This window comes from Peromyscus leucopus, chromosome 9 (genome assembly GCF_004664715.2).
Source record: "Peromyscus leucopus breed LL Stock chromosome 9, UCI_PerLeu_2.1, whole genome shotgun sequence".
Classification (NCBI taxonomy): Eukaryota; Metazoa; Chordata; class Mammalia; order Rodentia; family Cricetidae; genus Peromyscus; species Peromyscus leucopus.
This window is the reverse complement of record NC_051070.1, coordinates 70,087,847-70,112,421: the sequence shown is the minus strand read 5'-3', so window position 1 is coordinate 70,112,421 and position 24,575 is coordinate 70,087,847. Positions and strand designations below refer to the sequence as shown.

The 24,575-nt window shown below is 42.2% G+C and overlaps 1 gene segment (V, D, J or C); it reads left to right on the top strand.

The window, feature by feature from the left end:
• Positions 1–13,863: 13,863 nt before the first annotated feature.
• On the top strand, positions 13,864–15,775 carry LOC114684585. The segment is given in 2 exon segments: positions 13,864–14,052; positions 14,228–15,775. Coding segments are annotated over 2 exon segments (441 nt in total).
• The last annotated feature ends 8,800 nt before the right edge of the window (positions 15,776–24,575 follow it).

Sequence of the window (24,575 nt, the reverse complement as noted above, 5' to 3'; positions counted from 1 at the left end):
GTGGGATGTGGGACTGTGGGGACTTGGCAGGACCCGAAGAGAAACTTTTCAGCTACATCTGACCATTACCGATAACAACTTGTTATATATAACCAACCCCCCTTAAATGATAATAAATATCCCTAACCCATCTTTTAGGAGTATGGGCCTAGTTCTCTAGACTACTTACTATTGAATGGGAGTATTGACATCTTTTAGGTAACCTTGAGAAAGTCTTGGCTATAGTAGTCTGTGAGACTGGATCATCTCAGTCAGCAGCCTGGAAGCTTTTCTGGAGGATAGATCACCTGGGCCATCATTTTCATTGGTGTCTGGTCCCCTTGCTCTGACAATATATAAACTTTTAAAGGTAACATACCTATCTGTATTAGTACAAGTATAGATTGTGCATTGTACACAAGTCAATTAAAGATGGTTTTTGTTATGTGTTTGAGTAGGTAAACTATGCATCACAGGTCTTGTATGTTTTTTTAGGGTTTTTTTTTTTTATGTTTGTAGCCAGGATTTTCAGGGGGTCTTCCTTGATTAAATCTGATTTTCTTTAACCCAGAATGAATCGACAACCTCTCATTTCCTGTGGAAATAAAAGCATAACCTCTTTCCCAAAGTAACACATCTTTTGACTTGAATTTTAAAGTCAAGATATTTTTAAAGTACATAGGTTGGTTGAATCTAACAGGTTTTATAATCCAGTGTCTCTTAGCATCCCAAAAAATTCAAAAGACAATACAATAACATACAGGATCCAGACTCTCTGTGTATTTTCCATCTTTATGTGGCTTATTTCTTTTATATTACTTTAGTCCCTTTTTAAGGACTTTATTATTTTAAAACTATATATTTCTCTTTTATGACTGTTTATACCTTCTCTTTTCTCTCCCAAGCCTATGTATATTTTTAAACACACTGTAACTCATTTAGAATTTTTTCCATCTGAATCTGTCTTTACTGCATATCTGTAATCCTTTTCTGTCTGCATGAACAAAATTTAAGCTGTATGTAACTTAGATCATGTAATGTTTCAGGCTGGCTCATTCCCAGTGGTTCCCTGAGAGCCTAGTCTCATGGTGGATGTACGTCTACCACAAGCTCTGGGAGCCATATTTACCACCCCAACTCCAGGAAGTTTCTGGGTCTACACCATCATTGAGCAACATGTCACCCACCACTCATAAACACCATTTAAGTGTTTGGCAGCAGGGCTTCTCAAAAGAGCTGCTTGTCTTTGTCACTAGCACTGAGCCAGGAAGCTGTCTCTTAAAGGAGCTGCACCTCTGCTCACTACCAGCGCACAGAGCCTACCAGAGAAAAACTGGTTACCAAGAAGCTGAGTTTGACTGGTTTTTCTGTGTTTAGAATCCTTTTTTAAGCTTTGTTGGGTCTTATATGGAAATCCCAGCCCCACGTTGAAACATCATCTGTAGGTGTAGTTTTCCTGTTCTGCAGCTGCTCTCAAATAATCACTCAGAGGCTTAATATTAATTACAAATGATCAGCCAATAGCTCAGGCTTGTTACTAGCTAACTTTTATACCTTAAATCAACCAATATTCCTTATCTACGCTCTGCCACATGGCTCCTGGATTGTTACCTCATTTTCTACACATCTGCTTCCACTGCATCTGCTGACATCTCTCCTGACTCCACCCTTCTTCTTCCTATCATTTTCCTAGTTTGGTTGTCCTGCCTATAATTCCTGCCTGACTAAAGCCAATCAGCTTTTTATTCAAGTGACAAATCTTCACAATATACAAAAGGATTATTCCACAGCAAGATAATGATATATAATAAATGTATGAGTACACACACACACACACACACACACACATATATATATATATATATAAACAAAGAGTATACAAATTCTAACATAACATATAAACTTTAAAGTCTATCAGAGTGTATTATTAGAATGTTTGTGCATCTATATAAGAACATATACATGTTGTATTCTCATGTAGATGTATTTAGAATATATTTGTAGAAATACATTCAAAATTAAGTGTTCACTAATATGGACAAACATGCTTCTTAAGTCTATGAATAATTACAAGATTCATGAGCAAGTCTTTTCCATGATAAGCTAAGAGTTTCATGCATTAGAAATATTCTATTGTCTAGAATTATCCAGAAACACAGAACCATAAGACATATTAGTAATATGTAGACAGATTTGACTCTTAAGATTTTAGAGGCTGAGAAGCCTCATAATATACCATCCACAAGCTGGTCACACAGGAAAGTTGGTAGGTTAAATTGTCATCCAACGACCCATGAACCCAGAGCACTCATATCCAAAGATAGTACAGATGACAGATAACCCATGTCTACCTGAGATAATAGTTATCTTTCCTTCATCATTTTTTTCTACTCAGTCCTCTATGGCTTATATAATGTCTACCCACATTGTGCAACTCACTGATTCTTATGTTAATTTCTTCCAGAAATACTCACAGACATAATATAAAACAATGTTTTTACAGCTATCTAGGCATCCTTTAATCTAATCAAGTTGATACAAGATTAGCCATTATATCATCCAATTCTGAGAATTCATTCCATATGAAAAACCTCCATTCTCCTTTTATTTTATCATTATATAACTCTAAGCTTATCCTAAACAACATGAACTGAGATAGACATGGTGGCAATCCTTTAATTCCAGCACTCAGAAGGCACAAACAGGAGGATGGCCAGCCGGTCTACATAGTAAGCTCTAGGCTAATGTAGCTGAAAGTTTTCTCTGGTCCTGCCCAGCACCACATCTGCTTATAAAATAATCACTCAGAAGCTTATATTGATTAAAACTGCTTGGCCATTAGTTCAGGCCTACCACTGACTAGCTCTTACATTTAAACTCAGTCATTTCTGTTAATCTATATGTTGCCATGTGTTCTGTGGCTTTACCTGTGTGTCGTTACATGTTGCTACCTGGACAGCAAGCTGGCATCTACAGACTCAGCCTTCTTCTTCCCAGAATTTTCCTTGTCTGCTTATCCTGCCTATACTTCCTGCCTGGCTACTGGCCAATCAGCATTTTATTTATCAACCAATCAGAGCAACACATTCACAAAATCAGAACATCCCACAACAGGCTAGTCATACTATTTGATTTTCTTTGACCCTATCTCAAAGAAAATCAAATAATAAGAGCTCTGAGACTAGCGTTCTCAGTCAGTAAGTATGAACTTCTGAGTTTGAGCCCATATAAAAAGGCTGTGACTAGTGGTGAATGCAAAATTTGCATAAGAAACACATACATATGTACACCTTAACACATGTGCACAAACATGCACAGCATGCATACAAATATACACAAACATACATATATGTATGTAAGAAGGATATGAAATATATTATGGAATAATAGCCATAATCATAAATCATCAGCTAAACATTTTGACACTAATGCATACCTAACACATGTTCCCAAACTCAATTAATACAACTCTGCTTTGTGTCAAGTATTAACGTTTTAATAAATTCCAAGATTTACAGGCAATATTGTTTTTAATAAAAAGTGGGTTAACCCAAAATATGAAGTTTGAAATCCTTATAAGGCAATATATATTTCCTTTTATTAACGTATTAATTAACAGTTCTATCCTGATGTGAAGCCTACAGAGCACAATGACCAGTAAAGAAAAATATCCCCAAAAGTGCAATAGTGCCACTTACTTCTTGGCAGTAACCAACCTCACCAGCTATCTAAGCAGATTTATGACTCACTCAGTGAGAAGGAACTCATGACCAGAGCTATAAACCTAGTAACTACCAGGGGCTGGTTAGGCACATGAAGTCTAGAAGAGCAAACCAGTATGATCTCTAACTGCATTGTTACTACTTATCCTTATGCACACAGAAAATGTAGCTCTCACTACATTGATGGACCTCTCATCAAGGAAGCTTCTTTTTGCAAAAGATGAAGACCATCACAGAAATCCATACTTGGTCAAAATGAAGAGAACAACTGACCGTGGAGTCCCCAGTCCCAGTTGATGAATCTACATCATAAACCCTGCACCTAATGCTCAAGGAACATCGTTGAAGAGGGGCTGGAAAGAAGGTAAGCATTAGAATACCACAGCATCCGCTGAGAGATTATATCTTCTATATGAGACAAGGAACCTGCACCCATGATTTCTCAACAATATAGTTGGCTAAACTATACCCGAAAAATGACACCTGTTGACATCCAGAATGGATGAGGAAAAGCTCATGAGGCCCCACTCCTAGATGAAGAGCTAAAGGCAATTCATAACTGCTGAGAAAGTAAGAGTCAGTTTTCCCCAAAGATGACCCCCAAAGATGGTTGTTCAACATCATGTCCAGTGATTTGTGAGCCCTAAAGACACTGTAGCTTTGTGAGACCTAGTTCAGTTTTTGCCAGACTTCTGACCTACAGAAATTGCAGAGCAATACATAGATGTTTTTATAAGTTTCTGAATTTGTGATGATGTGTTACACAACAATGGGAAACACATAAAGAGTTAATCAAGTGATTAATGAGTGTTCATGATACTTATGGCCTATTACATCATAAGAATACTCAAAACGTAATGAAATGTTTTATAAACTTTCCTCCAATGTAACTATATCTCTGAAATTACACATAATGTTATCATAATGCAACATAAATAAAAAATTAATGATGTTAGATAGAAAAGCTGTGTCATCTGTCTTTTCTCTCCATTGAAAATGTTATAAATATGTTCTCATATGAGTAGCTAGTGAGGAATTATGGAAACAAAAAGGAAGTATAAAATTATGCCAATAAAATAAATAATAACATATTTCATGACTTTCTGAATTCTGTTTGTTGTATTGTCTCTTAAAATTTGTCATCTATTATGAATTTATTTTTCCAAAACTTCCTGTGTGCCTATTTTCAACCCATAATTTGTATACTTCTTTTCTTTACATGTATTATAATCCAAAAGATTTACAAAACACAAACCCTCCCCCTGTACATGCTCATAAAGCTTTATTTTATTTTTCAATTTAAGAAAATTTTGTATTCATTCTGCATACCAACCACAGATCCCCCTGTCATCCCTCCTCTCAGCCCCACCCCCGACCCAGCTGAATTCAAAAGGGTAAGGGCTCCCATGGGGAGTCAGCAAAGCCTGGTACATTCAGTTGAGGCAGGACCAAGCCCCTCCCCCCTGCATCAAGGCTAACTTTAGACCCACAGCTGTAGAACCTGCATGTGGCCAGACTAGGCCCTCTGCATACAGGAGACAGTTGTGTAGCTTGGTCTCTTTGAGGAGTGTAGGAGAATTCCCATTGGGCTACACCTGGTCTGGCTCCAGAGTGCTAGCACCTAGCCCTAATCCATCTTCTGTTTTTTGCTTTTTGGCTACCTTTTGTTTCTCTTGTCACTCTGTGTGAATCTTGTCTCCCAGGGATACAAAGCCTATGCAAAAACTTGGTTTAGGAAACTCAGAAATACCTGATGCATTGAGGAATTTGCACTTGGCATTGTATTTTTGGAGGCTTCATTCAGGTTGTTTTGAGCATATGGAAATCAACTGGATAAACTGTAAATACAGAAAAAAAATAAAAATGCCCTGGGCGAAATACAAATGTTTCAGTCCTTAGAGACTGGATCCCCCTGCAGCCAAGAAAGGCTAGATTCATTCCTAGGTGCCTCTGAGTCTTGTGATTGTTTTTGTTTTTCGAGACACAGTTTCTCCGTGTAGTTTTTGGTGCCTAACCTGGATCTCACTCTGTAGATGAGGCTGGCTCTGAACTCATAGAGATCTGCCTGGCTCTGCCTCCCTAGTGCTGCACCGCCGCCACCACCCAGTGCCTCTGGGTGTTCTTTCCACGAATTCACGTGAACCCCCACACACATGCAGTGACAGGTCATGACAGAGGAGCCCAGCAGTGGGATCAGGATCTGTTCCTGGTGCATGAGCTGGCTTTCTGGAGTCCATTACCTCTGGTGGGATGCCTTGTTCATAAAGCTTTGAAATTCAACCATGAGAAGGACAGGAAGGATGGTTGAGCATTCCATATAATTGGGAACTTGTCCTTAATTTTCTATTCGGCCCCTAGGGGGTACTATTGCATAGGAGGAAATGGCAGAACTACTACTCAAAGGCAAGTTCTGATGTTTGTTAGGTTGTGACAAGAAGTATCTCAAACCAGAAGCAGGCAGATGATCAGGAAAGTGCCTCTTCCTAAGGGTCCCTTCACTGTCTTGAAGAGGACAAGTAAATCTTCTGTCATTCTATTAGACCCAAAATTCAACTGTAATCTGTACCTGCCCAAGGACCAGGTAACTTCCTGGGAATCTGGGAATTTGTGTTCTTGGAAACTAGCAGTGGGAAAGTACAGTGGCCCGTGGGTTTTGCCCACATAAGCTCAGCTGACACGTGTCTCAAGGCCACTTACCTGGAAAGTTTCCAGTTGATGGTCCTAGCCATATTCCATCTCAGTCAGTATTTAGTATTTTTTAATAAAAGCTTACTTAAATTTGGCCAAAATGATGGAACTGGTTTTTCTGGCAGATTTTAGGACTAACAATTCCTCTTTAATGAGAGAGCCACCTGAGTCCAGATCTCTTAGTCATTGGATTCTATTTCCTGGAAATCATCCTGGAAGGAGAAGTCTGTTTCCTTGTTACTTGCATGCCATGATTTTGCTGTGCATCCTGAGACTTGAAGGGCCTCTACTACTCAGTGTCACTCTGCTTTAGTCTGCTATTCACAGAAAGAACACTGTGCTGTTTCATGGTGAACAGAGACCCTCCTAGTGGCTGAGTAGCTCCACACAGCACTGATGCTACAGAAAGATGCACCGGGAGGTGCCCCAGCCTGATGGCTGCATCTGTGCATCTGCAGCAGCTGCTCTGGAGCTGAAGGGCAGCTGCTCATCCCTTATCCCTGTATGTTTTTTGTCTGGGTTTCCAGGGTGTTCTGAAGCTCACACCAGGAAGCCAGTCTGTCTCAGGCATAGAGAGCTTTCAGACTGATATAGGAAGAACCAAAAATCCTTCCACCTGGGGAAACACTTCAATCATGAGACCAGGACAGCTGAGTGCTCCTCTGCCCTGAGTCACACAATGCAGAAATGAACAAAAATTGCCTGAAACATGCAGAATAAGGGACCTTGGTTGCTTTCAGAAAGTTGGTATGTTCTGTCAAGACAAACAGTTTGGAGAAAGTAGAATCCCAAAACGTGCTTAGCTCCTACAGAGACAGCTCTTAGTGGCTGTGTGCTTTCTATTTTGCAAAGAAAGTTTCTGATTCATGAATGACAGCATTTTTATCCTAGAGTTAAAATCTTAGAGCAAATTAGGCTACAAAAGCCTTAACATGCTGGAGGAAGTTAATTGCTCCAATGTCATTTGAGGGGATGGGAAAATGGCCAGTGGGTAAAGTGCTCATCTTGGAACAATGAGGATCTGATCCCCAGCACACATCTAAAAAGCCAAGCATGATAGAACTTGTAATCCAAGTGCTGGGAGCAGAGACAGATGGACCACTGTAGCTCACTGACAAGTTTAGCCCAAACTGCAAGTTCCAAGTTCAGAGACCCTGTCTCTAAAGAAGACTATTGGGGTCCAGCCCCTAATAGCCTTTTCCCAGAGTTCTAGAAGTGAAGCTACCAGTGGTGAGGAAGTTAATCTGAGGGATTCTCAAATAAATCTACGTACATGAAACTCTTTAGTCCATTCACTTTATTCTTCTGAGTTAATTCTCTCTCTCTACACGGCTTCTATTCTGCTCTTACTTAGCTCCTTTCTTGCCTGATTTCTCTTTACATTTTTATGCTGTTCCCTAAGTGCTATCATAATTCCTTCATCAAATTCTGCTCCATTTAGTTTCTCATCAATCTAGTTCTTTCCTATCTTAGTTCCTCTCTTTATTCTTCTAAGTTCTCTCATTCCTCCCCATCTAGTTCTTTCCCATCTCCTCTTTCCCATATAGTCCTCCTCCATCTGGTTCTTCCTCCTCTTGTTCTTCCCTATCTTCTATGTTGTTCTTTTCAATCTAGTCCTCTTCTCCACTCTAAGGTTTACAGTTACATACCCATGCAATAGCAATGCGCTGGCTAAGGCAAGGTCACCAGGCTTGAATTCCCTCAGGGTCAAAAGGAGGGACAATAAGATCCCCACAAAGAGAAGAAATTGTCGGCTCTCATTTACAACCCCAAAGGGAAGTGACTGATGGGGAATAGAATCAACTGAGGACCAAATTCAGTTAGAAGGGAAATTATGCACTCAATCTATATTCTTAGAAGTGGTTAGGTAAAGTATTAGGAATCACAGTGATGAGTGAAAATAAAAATGCTTTCTTTTCCTTTGGCCCCTTATCTGTCCAAGCTGTCTCAGCTGTGGTTGTCTTCTGGCAGGGTGGGGGAGTGCACTCGGTAGCTAGGCAACCTGAGTCACAGATTGACATACCTGGTAAGTGAAAACCCTTTAGTTCTGAGTTAATTGAGCTAGAGCAGAGCATTTGGTAGAAAGAAGGTTAAGCTTAATTAGAACATCTTCCAGGCCTCAAACAGATAGTCTGAATGCTTAAATCTGTTCTAGAAAGTCTGGGAAGTATGCCACATAAGATACTTTTGTCTGGAGAAGGTCCTGGCTGGATGTTGCTAATGATGATAATTACAGAAATTAGGGGTCTGGCTGTGTTACTGCTGTCAGCACAGTTGGGGAAGGTTGTCCAAATATCCCAATAGTAATTGGGAGATTGTACCCAGTGAATGATCAGACACACTGTTCTAGGAATGGAAAAGCTACAATAGCACACGAGAAATTCATAGCAGGAAACGGCTAATATTCAAAAGCCAGTATCACCAAGACTCCTTAAGCCTTGGCTTTATCCCCTGGGAAGGCCCTTGGCTTCTTCCAGGTGTAGCTTTGTCACAGTCAGCCGAATTCCTACTTCCTATTTCTGCATCCTGCAGCATGTCTCAAATAAGGAGAACAATAGAGGGAGACATCCAATGCTAACTTCTAGAACATCTATACCCACAGCTGAGTGTATGGACACATACACACATACACACACACACACACACACACACACACACACAGAGAGAGAGACAGAGACAGAGAGAGTCATTTGACACAGTGATTGGCCAATTGGCATGAAGTTGTCTGTGAGTTATTTGAAGGCAAATCAGAGATTTGCTTTACATTATTAATTTTATCCCTCAAGCAACAAAGAAGCCCAGGACAATCGACAAACCATCTTTGTTGTGGGATATTTTGATCACACTTTGACACTCAAGACAATAAAGTTAGCCTTGAATCAGAAGCCAGAGCTAGCTACTACCCTACCTGAATTAGCCATAGAAGTTTTGGAGGATCCAGAACATGTAGAGAGACACAATAAGTAGCAGGGAGTGGCATGAAAAATTGGCGGGCATTTTGGATCAAGGAAGGAGAGAAAGAGGAGGTCACTGGTTGCTTCTCTGATCAATCATGTTTTTACCCTGATATTTGACTCCCATTTTTTATTAATAATATAATAATTTAGATAATCACTACACATCTTATTTTTCAAACTGCATTATCTCCGTAGTATTCTGCCTTGTCTCTTGACTTCAGCCATCTGAGTCTTCTGATAAAGAAGGATCCCTATAGGTTGTAGTATTAAGGCAACTCCACATAGTTAAGGGAGGTTTATTTTGTGGGGTAACTTACAAATAAAGGGATAGGTTGTAGGGTCCAGGAAAAGGTATAGCACAGTCCAGTGGTGTTCTCTGGAAAACTCTGCTCAATCTACCTCCAGCATCCAGGATTCAGGAACCAAGATAGCCAGCACATCCTGATCTTGGGTCTTAAGGGCTCCTGTCTCAGCCCTGCCTTGTAGGCATAACAATTACCGAAGCCTCAATGGGGGTAGCACTTCCAGACTAAAGCTGGAACAGCTACCCACTACAGATCCCTGCTCACTCACTGAAATGCCTGAAGCTGGAGAACTTGGTCTAGGCTGTCCTAACAGTGTGTAAATGGCATCTTTATAAAAACCCATACTACAAAAGCAAAAAGACCTTACACAGTGAGCCTAATGAACAGACATTTCTATTTAAACATAAAGGCTCCCCAGCGTCTCCCATGAAGTCCTTGGGTTGACTGGTGTGTGAACGAGCTGTGCTTTCTGTCTTTTACCCTTCTCACTCCACCATTTAGGGAATGCTGAGGACTGACTCCAGGGGCCTTATCTCCAATCTATGCCCTTCAGACGCTTTCCCTTTCTCCCTTCAAGTTAGATTTTTCTAATTTCTGTTGAGTAACCATTAACAATTGACAGCTCCCTAGCAGCCTTTACTTCCCTACACCATCTTCCACAGTACTTACCACAAGCATTTGCAGCATTCTTGGACAGCCCATTTGGACTTCAGTCTTTGCAGCTAACCTGGTTTTTCTACTCCAGTAAAAATAGAAGAAAGAACCTACATTTTCCATTCTTCTTTCTTCCTACTCCATCTACAGTGGGTTCTTATTAATGACTGGGCCACGAACATAAATTAATCTTTCTGAGTGTTGGATGTGCATGTATGTGTTTTAGTGAACACCCACATGGGGAGGCCAGAGAAGGATAACAAGTGTCTTCCTTAGTTATTCTCCACACTTTTTTGAGCGAGAGTCTCTTAATGAACCCAAGCAGCATGCCATTTAGGTCAAGCAGGCTGGATAGCAACCTCCTGGGACTCATCCGATTCTGTCTCCCAGTGCTGGGATTACAGGCATGTGAGGCCATGACTGCTAGGGGTTTGCAGCCAGATTTCCTTACTTTCACTCTTACTGAGTCATCTCCCCCACCTCTAAAATTATTTTCATGTAAACTTCCCAAGTCAGCATTTTGTTTCATTCAAGATATTTAATATTACCTATTAAGGCAGAACGAAAAGTTACAAAAAACCAAAACATTAACATTTTCAATGAAAATTGAAAGTTCATATTCAAAACACTCAATTCTAGGTCATTGAGATATATAATCAGTATAACTATTTTTCAATAGGGTCTTTCTGTGAAGCTGAGGCTGCATCTTGAATTCACTACAATGTAGCCTGAAGTGGCCTGAACTTGCTGCAGTCCTCCTGTCCCAGCCTCCCAAGTTTTGGGATTACATGTATACACTGTCATGCCCTGTGGTATCTCTTTGTGCGGGTTAGTCGATGCATAAAAGCGATCTTAAGCAACTGTTGTGAATACTGTCCTGATTTGCGTTCACCTACCTGTGCTATAAATAGGTGCAGAAGTTAAAACTTCAGAGCCACGGGAAAATGGATGCAAGAAACTATAGCACCCACGCCACCTAAGAGGAAAGCTTGAGCTACCTAGTTATATTTTCTTTTTCTTCCCTAAAGTTTATTCTAATTCAAATTCAAAATTAGAGTTCCCGGGTGTGCTGGCTAGTTCTATGTCAACTTGACACAAACTATCATCATTTTGGAGAGGGGACCTCATTTCAGAAAATGTTCCCACCAGATAGGCCTATGGTCAAGCCTGTGAAGCATTTTCTTAATGAAGTGATTGATGTGAGTGGACCCATCCCACACAGGACAGTGCCACCCTTGGGCAGGTGGTCTTGAGTGTTTATGAAGCTGGCTGAGTAAGACATGGAGAGGAAGCCAGTAAGCAGCACTTCTCCAAGATCTCTAAATCAGTTCCTGCCTTCAGGTTTCTGCTCTAAGTTTTTGTTTTGACTTCCCTGGATGATGGAAAACAAGTTGTAAGATGAATAGACCCTTTCCTCCCCAAGTTGCTTTAGGTTATGGTGTTTATCGCCACAATAGAAAGACTAACTAAGATACCAGAATAACCTGCAAGATTCCTTATGTGCAAACTCATAAGGTTTTCAGAGCAAGCACCTGGTATCTTGATATGTAGAGGAACATTGTTTTGAACCTGAAACGTGGCTGTAGAGTAGGTGTGGTGTGTGTGTGTGTGTGTGTGTAGCACTCTTCCCAGCACCAAGACTAGTACTGTCTATATATTGCTTATTGTATTAAATAAAGACTTTGTGCTCAAAGACCACCCAATGTTATTTCTGTGGCTGTTTTTTCTGTATCCTTGTCATTTTCATGAAAGACACACGGAATTATGTCATCCACTGATGACTGGGTTATGTTCAAGTCCTGTGAATGAAGCTTGAAGTAATGTCTCTGTCTTGGTGCTCATGTGGTATTTGTGGCATGCATTTATTATAACATTGGTAAAACTGCTTTGAATTTACACAAACATTACTCTTCTCCACACTCAACATCATACGCTCTCTGAATGAGGGTAATGATTAATGATGCTGAATTCATTTTTTATTCCTCCAGGTCTAGGACTCACTTAACTATATTGGCTGAATTGGATTGGATCATACTCCAGAACTCACATTTTTAAGTTCATAGGTAAGAACCAAAAGGATTGTTTTATCGGGTACTTATTTGGGGCTGCTTTTGCAGTAGACACATATGGCAGCCCACAACTGAACATAACTCCAGTTCCAGGGCATCTGATGCCTTCTTCTGACCTCTATGCTGCATGCTATGGTGCACATACATATATTTAGGCACATACACGTACAGTATATACATACACATAAAGCAAATACATATTTTTAAGCTTTAAACAAGTATGTACTTGTAGAAAAACAAAAGGCATAAAGGGACTTCAGATCCCACCTACGTCCTATGTAGAAACTGTATCTGAATTGGTCCCATTTTTCCCCCCTTGCTGCTGTGGGGCAATGCTCTTGTAAACTGATTTAATAAAATATTGGCCAGTAGCCAGGCAGAAACTATAGGTGAGCAAATAGGAGAATTCTGGGAAGAAGAAGGGCTGAGTGAGGAGTCCCCAGCCAGACACAGAGGAAGCAAGATGACAAGGCAGAACTGAGAAAAGGTGCCAAGCCACATGGCTAAACATAAATAAAAATTATGGGTTAATTTAAATGTAAGAATTAGTCAGTAATAAGCCTGAGCTAATGGCCAAGCAGTTATAATTAATATAAGCATCTGTGTGTTTACTTGGGGAATGTGAGTGGGAGAGATTTGTCCCAACTGCCTGCAGGCTGGGACACGGGAAAACTTCCAACTACACCTTGCAATTTATAATTATTTGGGTAATTATTTATTTTTATCATATACATAAGAAAGACTATTTACAACTGCCCTGGGATCTTAGACCCTCCATCAGCCTCCTGAATGCAGGACCACAGTATGTGCTCGGGCCAAGCTTTATGCATATTTTTTATAAACACATTCTTATTTATATCAGTAGGGTAGCATATGATATTTCAATTCACTTTGTTTAATGTTTAAATTGGGTTAAACATAACTATGTCCTCATGTTTTTAAGGTTGAAAATTCAAAGTGTTTTCTCCTACCATTTGAAATTAGCAGTGCTTGTTGTTACATATGGTCACTCTGCTGAGGAGCATCACAAATCAGAAGTCCCAGTTCTTCAGTGTAGCAAAGTAGCGCTGACCAACCTTCTGTCCTCAGCAGGTTCCTTTATTAAAATAATAACCTTTACCACAAAGTGTGGTTATTCCAGGAATGTTCCAATCCACATATTTTTCATATTAAAAAGCTAAAGGCTCATTGGATGTGTACTTTATAGCATTTCCATTCTAGTTATCTTGTATGTCTAGAATGACTTTCACAGAATTATTTTAAAGACCAGTAAAGACTTTAGTCTGAACACACGCCTGATTCTTGTGCATGTTCCATCTATAGGTTCTAGTTATTACAGCCATTGAATGTGCCTCCTCCCCAGAGGCTCTCACACTCCATACAAACCTGGGGTCATCTCAAAATGTTCCTTTCCCCTCACTGCACTCTACCCAGACTCTCAGGCAGGTCTGGTTTGGGAGGAGCCTCAGGCTCAGAAGGCTGGGAGGGAACTCTGCAGTGTCTGGCCTGGCAGGGTTCCTGGGTGGAGCTGACTGGTTGCAGGAGGAGGGACATTCAACAGCCATCCTGACACCACAGCCCAGGCCTTGGTTCCTTGCTTCTGTCTCCAGCAGCCAGACAAGCACCATGGAGAGGCTGCTGTGCTCTCTGCTGGGGCTGCTGTGCACCCAGGTTTGCTGTGAGTCTGGCTGTCCACATTCAGGGACAGAGAGGATTCTGTCAGCACATGGAGGGTGGGGAAGCAGCTCAGGAGTCCTGCAGAGCTCCCACCTTCTCAGAGGACATGGGGTGTGTTCAGGGTTCTGTGGATGCTCAGTGACCCCATCTGTGTCTCTTTCTCTGTTTCTAACCAGGGGTGAAAGGTCAACAAGTGAAGCAGAGTCCTGTGTCCTTGGTTCTGCAGGAGGGAGAGCGTGCAGAGCTGCAGTGCAATTTTTCCACCACTGCAAACCAAATGCAGTGGTTTCACCAAAGTCCTGGGGGACGCCTCGTCAGCCTGTTTTCCAATCCTTCTGCAGCAAAGCAGAGTGGACTGACATCCAAGACAGTCATTAAGGAGTATCACAGCTCTCTGTACATTTCCTCCTCCCAGATCACAGATTCCGGCACTTTCTTCTGTGTTGTGAGAACCCAGTGCTTCCCGGGCACCTGCAGCCAGTACACAAATCTTCACCTGGGTGGGTGTGGCCTTTCCCAGTCACAAGACACCAGGAAGCCCCAGACTCGCTTTTGCACAATTTAATATTACCTTCCTATAGCCACTTTTATCCACAGATATTTTTTTGCCTCTTGGGTTTGGAGTTTTGGTCTTTATTTTCCCTCTTGGAATTTTTGCTGCTTGTGCACTCCAGATTTCTACCTAAGAGTGAGCAGAGGAACAAACAAGAGGAACTGGAGTGAAATGAATATTCAATTACAATGCCCTGGCCCACCAGGAGGCAAACACAAACGGACTGGAAAGCAAAGAAATGGGTTCCACTCAGCTGGGAGTCTCAACCATGTTCAGGTCTGCCTCACAGAAGGGTCCCCATGGATAAGGGTCAATCCTACTGTGTAACCAGAACTACCAGTGCAGAAGAAGTAAGCATCACCAAATTCTCCCAGGTGACACATCAGTCGGGTGGGGCACTTAACATTCATGTCCCATCCCAGTCCCATCATGCTCTTGAGCCACTGTGTGTGCCCAGGAGCTGGTCTACCCGGAGCATGTGCTGGGCATGGTTTAGAAATGTGCTCAGTTGCGGCATGGGTCTGTCAGACGCAGCTGCCTTGGGTTGTTGCTCACCCCAGCTTCTTTCCTTGTTACTCTGTTACGTTGTTACTGAAGGCAAACTGACTATTCCTCTCTACAATTTGATTAAATTTGGCCCATATGTCTTTGGGTTTGTTGTTAGTTGCACACATGCTTGTAACTTTAATAATTTCCTAGTGAATTTACCATTTTTTTTTCTAGAATTAAAAAGTCCCTCTTGTTTTTACCAACACTGTGATTTAAAGTATGTTCTGCACAAGGACAAAAGGCATGACATGACAATGTATCTTAAGTTACTGGGAGCAAAGGGGTCATGATGGGCCAGGCAGATGGCTCAGGGCCTAAAGTGCTTGCTGTACAAACAGTAAGACCCGAATCCAGATCTCCAGCACTCATGTTAAAGCTGAGCATGGTGACACATGCCCGTAACTGTGGCTATGTTTTAGTTGTGCTGAAACGTGGTGATATTTTGTTTGTATGTTAATAAATAAAGTTTGCCTGGAGATCAGAGGACATAGACAGCCATAAACAAAAATCAGGCAGTGGTAGTATGCCCCTAATTCGATCACATGGCAAGCATAGTCTCTGTGTGCTCAAGGACATACTAGGGAACAACCAAGTGTGGTGACACACGCCTTTAATCCCAGTACCAAACATAGAGACCTGGAGGTCTGTACAGACAGGCAGTGACGAGGAAGTGAGGTGGCTGGGTAAAGATCCAATGAGAAGGCAGAACAGCAAGGCAATAAAGGTGCAAGGTAGACAGGGAGAAGCACTCTTGGGATGCTAAGGTTAGCTGGTGGCTCTCACTATTCCTCTGATCTCTATGGCTTTCACCCCTGTATTTGGCTCTGTGTTTTTTATTTAATAAGACTGTTTAGAAATTTATCTACATATAACCCCTACAGTGGAGGGAAGGGTAGAGACCGGCAGATCCCAAAGGCTTGATGGCCAGCCAGGGTAGCTGAAATAGTAAACTCCAGGTTCAATGAGAAACCCTGTCTCAAAAAACAAGGTGACAAGAGACTGTGGAAAATATTCACTGTTGACCTCTGGCCTCCATACGTGCACACACAGATAGATACAGGCACACATGTACAAAGAGAGAGAGAGAGAGAGTAGGGGAAGATTGCCAGACACCAGCCTACCAGCCTCTTCCTCTGCTCCCTAGCAGGGGTGAGCAGGTTTTCTGGCTTGTGTCCCTGACATGGCATACTGTCTTACCCAAGATCCAATAGCAACAAGACTAATCAGTCATAGACCAAAGTTTCTTAACTGTGAACCAAAATAAGCTTGCTCTTTCAGAGGCTGATTATCTGAGATGTCTTGTTACAGTGACTGAAGCTGACTGTCACAGAAAGACATCAAAATATAAAATTCACAGTATCAAAGCCCTGTTTGATTTTATTCCCTCCTCCCATGCACTGGAACACGAATCCAGTGAAAGAAGGCCATGTTCAAGGGGATCAGTAATTTATAAATTTGAATTATCGATAAACAAAACATCTCCCTTCTCAAAAATCTCTACCCCTTTCTAAAATCCTACTTTACTTTCCCAAAGCACTGGTTAGTGGAATGGATGGTAGCCGTACTGGGAAGGTAGACCCATGAAGTGGTCTTATCAGATAGACCTGGATGACAGGTAGTTTCTTGAAGCTTACTTCTCTCCCTCTTGAAACATTTTCTGGAGCCTTAGCTGCAGGTTTGGGCATGGGCTTTAGGTGCCTAGAGCAGCAGAACCCTGTTGTTAGGCTGAGCCTGGCAGAGATGTGGAGGAGTTTTCATTTGCACAAATATGGGAAAACATACACAAACTCACTAGTGTGGTAGCATGAGAGTGTGGTTAATAAAGTAAATGAAAGAAGCTTAGTTTAATGAATGAACCATTTCTGATACATTTTCCATTTATGGTAAATTATGTTGAGCAGCTAGTTATACATTAGTGATAAAATACAAAGTTGTGCGGCCTCACTGAAAGTTGTTGGCAAATTTCTATAATTATACTCACAAATATTCACAAAAAATCAAAAGATAGTATATACAACATTTTTTCCATTTTAAATTTTATTTATTTATATTTTTAAATTTTAAATTGTACACGTGTACAATGTATTTTGTTCATATATATCCCTCGCTCCTCACTCCTCCTTCTAATTCCCATCAGGACCTTCCAATACATGTCTCTCCCAACTCAGGATTTTTTTTTTTTTTCCGAGACAGGGTTTCTCTGTGTAGTTTTGGTGCTTGTCCTGGATCTCGCTCTGTAGACCAAGCTGGCCTCAAACTCACAGAGATCCACCTGGCTCTGAGTGCTGGGATTAAAGTTGTGCACCACCACCACCACCACCACCCAGCAAGACTTCTTTTTAATAACTCACTGAGTCCACACAGCACTGCCCACATGTGCATGGGTGTGTGGTGGTCACCTCCCCAAAAAGAACAGCCACTCTCCTTTCGTCAGGTGTCATCAGCTGCCAACAGCCCCTCCACTAGGCTTGTGCAGGTCGTTCTAGCTGCTGCAAGTCCCTGTGCACAGCGGTAATGTCACATCCAGAGGACAGCATTTCACAGTGTTCTCCCCTCTTCTGTTCTCACGTTCTTTCTACCCCCTCCCCACCACATTCCTTGAGTCTTAGAGCAGGCAGTGTTGATACAGGACGCCCAGCTGCAGCTGATCACTTCGAGTCATTTACCCAGCATTATTCAATTTATGTCTCCACGTTAACCCACCGTAATAAGAGGCTTCCCTGACAGAGGCTGGGAGCAGCAAAACTCTATGGTTAGAACTATTAATATTTAGAAGGCAGTTTGATAACCTGAACATTCATCAAAACAACGTCAATAGGCTCTCCCTTGTGCCTACGACCTCCCTAGCCATGGCTTTTGGCTATGATTACAGTACCAGGCATGAATTCTGTCCTGTGGAGCAGGAGAGAAATTAGTAGACCTCATAAATCAGTGCATCGGAGGGCACATCTTTCCTGCTTGCCAGTTTTCTTAGTCAGTGTTCTGTTGCTAAGAAGGGACACCATGACCACGGCCATTCCCTTCAGTATCGTTTGAAAGTGCTAAATACAGGGACTCAGTGGGATGTACAGAGAGCAGCTTATTCATACAGTAGAAATAAAGTAGCTATTACAAGCAAAACAATGTGGGTCTGAACCTATTTTCTCAGAAAAGAACCTTAGAAGTAAAATGTTGAGTTTAAACACAGATGGATCACATGTGGTTAGAGAAGGCGTGTCTCGTCTCACGTGTGCCTGCCGAACTTCACAGGAACCTTGCAGGAAAAAGAACCACAGACAAACAAACTGATTTCCATTGGTATGGAAATTGGTCTAACTCTTACAGTATTGTGTTCTTTTTATCAGAGAACCATCTGTGTTTTCTGTTTGTTCCCACAGGATCCAGGGTGGCCCAGAAACTCAAGTCCCACCAGACACATCCGGGCAAGGAAGGGATATGGTGAGTCAGGGTTGCTCACAGGAAACAAAACGAATCAGTGCCCATACAATAATCTTGGGACAAACACCTTCCCAATGGAGAAACTATTCTCCTTATTTGCGGGAGTTCTTATGACCAGAACAATAGAATAGTCATCCCTCAGTGTACTTCCAGGAAGCAACTAAAATTGTCAGCCTCACCCTTTCAGCTCTGCAGCTGCAAGATTCAGTGGAATACTGCAACATGTTCTGGGAACTGATGTGTAGTGTTTAATAGTGTGGTGTTGAGCAATAATATCAGGAACTGCCTAAGAGAAAGCCTCCTGCTGTAGGAGTCAGATGAGATGCATACCTGCAGACCCAGGGATGACAGTGGCTGAGGCAGTGCGACCTCTGGTCCAGATCTGATGATGGAATTCTAATTTAATTCCAATATGAGTTTCTAATTTTTTTTTTTTACAAAGGAAACCGAGATGAGAATAATTTGCCTTAGAATAATTCAGTTACTTCTGTTTGAGTTGCTTCAAAGACTGGTCAAACAAAAACATTTTTTTTTGAAATTTGGGTGTTTGACATACACACCTCTTCAACAAGTAACATCTTAGCAGTCTTGAGTTGGTGCTTAACATGTAGACAGCTATGTTCAGACAGCTTTATACTGTGGATATTGGGATTAAGCATTTGGGGAGAGGCTTTGTCTTCCAGGAAACTATAACATCAATTAAAAATAGCTCCAAACAGCCTGCATGGGACCAACCAAGTCGCTTTGCATGTGTGTGACAGTTGTGTAGCTTGGTCTGTTTGTAAGACTTCTAGCAGTGAGATCAGGACCTGTCCCTGGCGCTTAGCTGGATTTTGGGAACCTGTTCCCCATGCTAGATTACCTCGTCCAGCATTGATGCAGGGAGAGGAGCTCAGTCTTGCCTCAACTTGATGGGCCATGCTTTTTTCAAGCCCATGGAAGGCCTGTCCCTTTCTGAATGGAGATGGAGGAGAATTGGATGGAAAGGGGCCTAGGTGGGATGTGGAGGGGAGCAGATGGAATAAGAGGCTAAGGGGGAGGAGAAACTGTGGTCAGTATGTAAAATAATTGAAAAGAATATTAATTTTTAAAAAAGCTCCAAACAACACACTGTACTCCTGCTGACAGCCAGGCCGGGTACTTGGTTTAGGAGGCTCCTGATTCTCCTCATTTCTGAACTTCTGAGAACCGGAGAGCAAAGCTGGACTGGGGGGGATGGGCCTTAGCTGGTGCCTTTGTGCTCTGACAGGCACCTGCAGAGACTTTCAGAACTAGGGACTGTTGGGATCTCAGTGAGAGCAGAGGCTGCGTGTCTCTCTAAAGCTTAGAATGAGAGGGAAGGGAAGGGACATTAGGACTCCAGCTTTGTCTCCCCCGGAAAGCCACGGGCTGGTGAACACTGTTCACTCTGTGGTCAGGCTGAAGGTTGGAGAGCCATCAAAAGTCGAGTAAATATTGGCAGTCACAGCCAGATTCATGGTATTTGTGTATTTGAGCATAGATACAATTCCTAGTGTTTGGCTTCAGATAAGCCTCTCATGTCTCATCATGGATTAATTTATTAAGCTTACAGATTTTCAATACGAATCCTGTTGAACACTTCCCAAGACAGCAAACTCTATCTTTTATCAGACATTATCCATTGTCAAATAAATCACACTCAAGGGCAAAGTGGTGTTTAAAATGCAATAAATTCCCAACCTAGGTATCATAGCTCCCTCAAACTCAACCTCTTCCTCCCAAATTAATCACACTTCACGGGTAGCTACTCTCTGTTGCCCAAGGGATCCTGCACGAGCTCTGTCGGTAACACCAAGCAGGTCCGTAATGACGGGAGAGAAACTGCCATGGTGCTGTCCCCAGAACATTCAGAGTCTCCATTTGCTTAGCTACAAAAACTGCAAGCCAGGACACTAGCTGCCCAACAACACTGGAACTGAAATGCAAGGAAGAATGAACTTCAAACAGTTAAAACCAGCCTCCACGGCTCTCAGTGCACTGTTGTTTAAATCTGCGTCCAGCAATGGGACCCTTCCGAGACCTTCTCTGTGCTTTCTTTTCATTTTGCCTTTTGGCCTTTTTGAGATAATTCATTCATTAAAATCATGAAATCAAATGGGAGATTCCAAACAATAATAGCCCATCACAAAAATCCAGCCACCAATTTTGGTGGTGTTAATATCTACGCAGGGTTTACAGCACACACACACACACACACACACACACACACCTCAACACACACAGGAGCATGCTTGGTGGACACATGCTTGGTGGACATGTGTATATATGTACACAGGTGTCACATTTTATAGGGACAGATTTTAGCACTGTATCTCAAATATGCTTGGTGTGTTCACTATGAAATGATTTTACAAATTAAAAAAAAAAACAGACTTTTAGAATTAGCACCAAATACCTTGAATCAACAGGAAGTACAGTATCAGAGCAATCCTGAGACATAATCTCAACAGCACAATTCTTTTAGGGGAAGGTAACATGATCAGATGGCTTCATCATTTTAATAGATAAATAAATAATAATGTTGAATTTTCAAAGAACAATTTAATTAATTCCTGCTACAATTCCGTAAAACAGAGGCAATCAAAAAATTGACGTTTATCATTTGCATTGGAAGTAGCTTTATTAGCTGCAGAATTAAATGGGCTTTGAAGGCAGTAAAGATGGAGGAGGAGACACTGCCATCATTTTGGATGTAATTGCCTTTCATTGAGACAAAGACCTGTGAGTGTTTGACTTCTCATAAATTTTATCAGATGTTGTAATGAAATCTATATGTTAAATTAGTGGCCTGAAAGTAGATTACAAGGAACATGGTCAAAGGAATGATGCCTGGGGAACTGTGAGAGATCCCCAGGAAAAAGGTTCCACCTTGGGGAACTGTGAGAGATCCCCAGGAAAAAGGTTCCACCTTGGGGAACTGTGAGAGAGGCCCCAGGAAAAAGGTTCCACCCTGGGGAACTGTGAGAGAGGCCCCAGGAAAAAGGTTCCACCCTGGAGAACTGTGAGAGAGGCCCCAGGAAAAAGGTTCCACCCTGGGGAACTGTGAGAGAGGCCCCAGGAAAAAGGTTCCACCTTGGGGAGCTGTGAGAGAGGCCCCAGGAAAAAGGTTCCACCTTGGGGAGCTGTGAGAGAGGCCCCAGGAAAAAGGTTCCACCTTGGGGAGCTGTGAGAGAGGCCCCAGGAAAAAGGTTCCACCTTGGGGAGCTGTGAGAGAGGCCCCAGGAAAAAGGTTCCACCTTGGGGAGCTGTGAGAGAGGCCCCAGGAAAAAGGTTCCACCCTGGGGAACTGTAAGAGAGGCCCCAGGGGAAAAGACATAGGGCCTTTTACCTCAAGTGCATTTCGTTTCCTGGATTGTTCTTAGGCGTGATTTCATGCCTCCTGTGGCAAACACTTGCATTTAATTTATAAGACATATTTATTCTTGTTGGATGTCAGAGCACAGCTATAGAACCCAGTCTGGTCAGTGTGCCCGGAATGTGGATACGGTCTTCTGCCTTGCTTTGTGCTTCCCTAGATAAGATCTATAGTACATGCCAGGCGATTGGGTTAAAGCTGGTCTGTCCTGAGGAAGTTCCGGGAAATGGCTGCTCTACTAATGTTTACTATGTGTTTACTGATGTCTATTTACATGTTTTTCTAATCATGCCTTTCTGAACTCGAATAATCTTCCTTGGATCATTGCTTTCTTTGTTATATTCACGTATAAAAGTACACTGAAACTGAAATAAAGTTGTCCACAGCATTAGACTGTAGTCCACCCCATTCTTTCAGGTCCTCAGATCCCAGGTCCAGTGGACACACATCTGCACAGGTCGACAGATTCTGCTTTAAATGTACCCCCCAAATGATCCTCCTGAATAACACTAAAGTATGTCATCTAGCTGTCTGTGTTTCCCTCGGCTCCGGCCCTCACAGCTAACAGCTTCCCTAACTCTGTTTTCAGTTACTACCCGAGTTAATTACCAGGGAAAGTCGAGGAGATAAGCAACAGTTTGTGGTGAGCCACGCCTTTGCTAGTCTGTGTTCAAGCCTGTGGCTTGTGAACCTAAGGCGATCCATTTCCTGATTGGGGCACAGCACAAGAATTGAGGTAATCCAGAACTCTCAGCCAAGGCAGAAAAGACATGTTTGTGCAAGACATGAACCACACATTGCCTGCTGTGAGTGGTAATGTTTGTATATCTCTGGAATGATGACTCGCATACAATTAGTGATAATAAGGCCTAGTCCTTGCTCCCAGGCACATGATGTTCCAAACAGACCTGGCAGGGCAACAGGGATTGGAGAAAAGCAAACAGACTGCACCTTCAGTTAAGTTTGTCTGTCATTTCTAAATGGGCCGGCTTTTCACAATATTTTATCCACTGCATCAAACCATCTACTGTTTTCCAATTGTTCCCACAGGATCTAGAAGGTACCTCGAGTCCCGCCAGACACACTTAGGTAGTGAAGAAGCTGTCACCCCCGGTCTTCTGTCTGCACAAGTCAGAATTCGTACCATCTTCCTTGACACAAACGAATTCCCAGGTGAGAAAGTATTTTCCTGGTCTGCCAAAGTTCTTTTAGTGAGAGTGGAAAAAGCAGTCACTGTTCTGTCTTCTCCCGGAAATCAGTGAACTCCAGGAGCCTTACCATTCAGTTGTACATCTGGAAAACTCACTAAACTATTTCTGTGCTCTCTGGGACTGCCACAGTGTTTGAAGTGACACTAAAACCTGGACAAAAACCCAGGAGCTCCCTAGAGCTAGGCTCCTACTGAAGGATCCTGGCTGAGCCGCACACCTGCAGATCCCAGGCCAGAGGGCAGTGCCGTGGCTGATTTATCTGTGGTCTGGATCAGAGGATATTTATGTGAAACTGCCTTCTTTGAAAACAGGTGTCAGGAGCAACTTTCTTCTAATACATTCTCACTTGAATTCTTGAATCATAAGTAGATTGTACAAAACACGTGTAAAGATTTTTAAAGGTCAAGAATTATCCAGCCTTGATATGAGGGTTTGTGCCTAGTCTTACTGTACCTTGTGACGTCATCTTCAGTGGATACTCCTGGGATGCCTGCTCTTTTCTGAAGGGAAACAGAGGAGGAGTGGATCTGGGGGAGAGGAGAGGTGGGGGGAATGGGAGGAGTGGGAGGAGGGGAAACTGTGGCCAGGATGTGTTGAAAACAAAAAATAAAATAAAACCTATTAAATTGAAAAAAATTATCCCATGACAAAGTGTCAGTTCCACTTAGAGATGCTCAAAACACAGATCTGGGTGGAGTTCTTGGGATGAACAATGGGAGTCATGTTCTTGCCCTCTTCCCGCCAGGTTTTGTGTTAGTTATGTACAAGTGAAGAAGTGGAACCATCATGAGCGATAAGAATAAGAGATTAGTCATAAGATTCCTAAGTCACATGATTTTTAGAGTTTTGGGGGAGTCTGCGCAAATTTGCTTTTCTTGCCCAAGTTTACTGAAAAAGAGCTGGACTAACACCTGGGAAGAAAAGCTGAGCAATGACAAACACTTAGCTGAACTGCGACTGTAAGGATGTAATGAGGACAGTTGCAGTCCACAAGGGCAAACTTCCTTCAATATTTTTGGAAGATGACCTTGAGAAGCAGTTACTTGGCATCATTGTATATGTCTAAGACCAAGAGAAGCTAAAAAGAGGAGGTGTAGATGGAGCTGGGGGAGGCTTCAATAAAGAGCTGATAAGCTAAGCCTGTAGCTGAGTGACAGTATTCTCTTAGCATGCACAAGGCCTTGAGCTCAATCTCCATCTCTAGGGAATGAAAAGGAAAACAAAGAAAAAAAAGGAGCTGATAAATTGATAGACACATACTTAAGCCCTAAAGTACCTGGAGCCCAGACCCATCTGCAGAGCCAACTTGTGATGGCTGCTGCCCGCACCCATCTTCTAATCTTGCAGTTTCTCTCGTGATCAGTCCTAACACAGACCCGTATGGGGAGGTGTTGCCA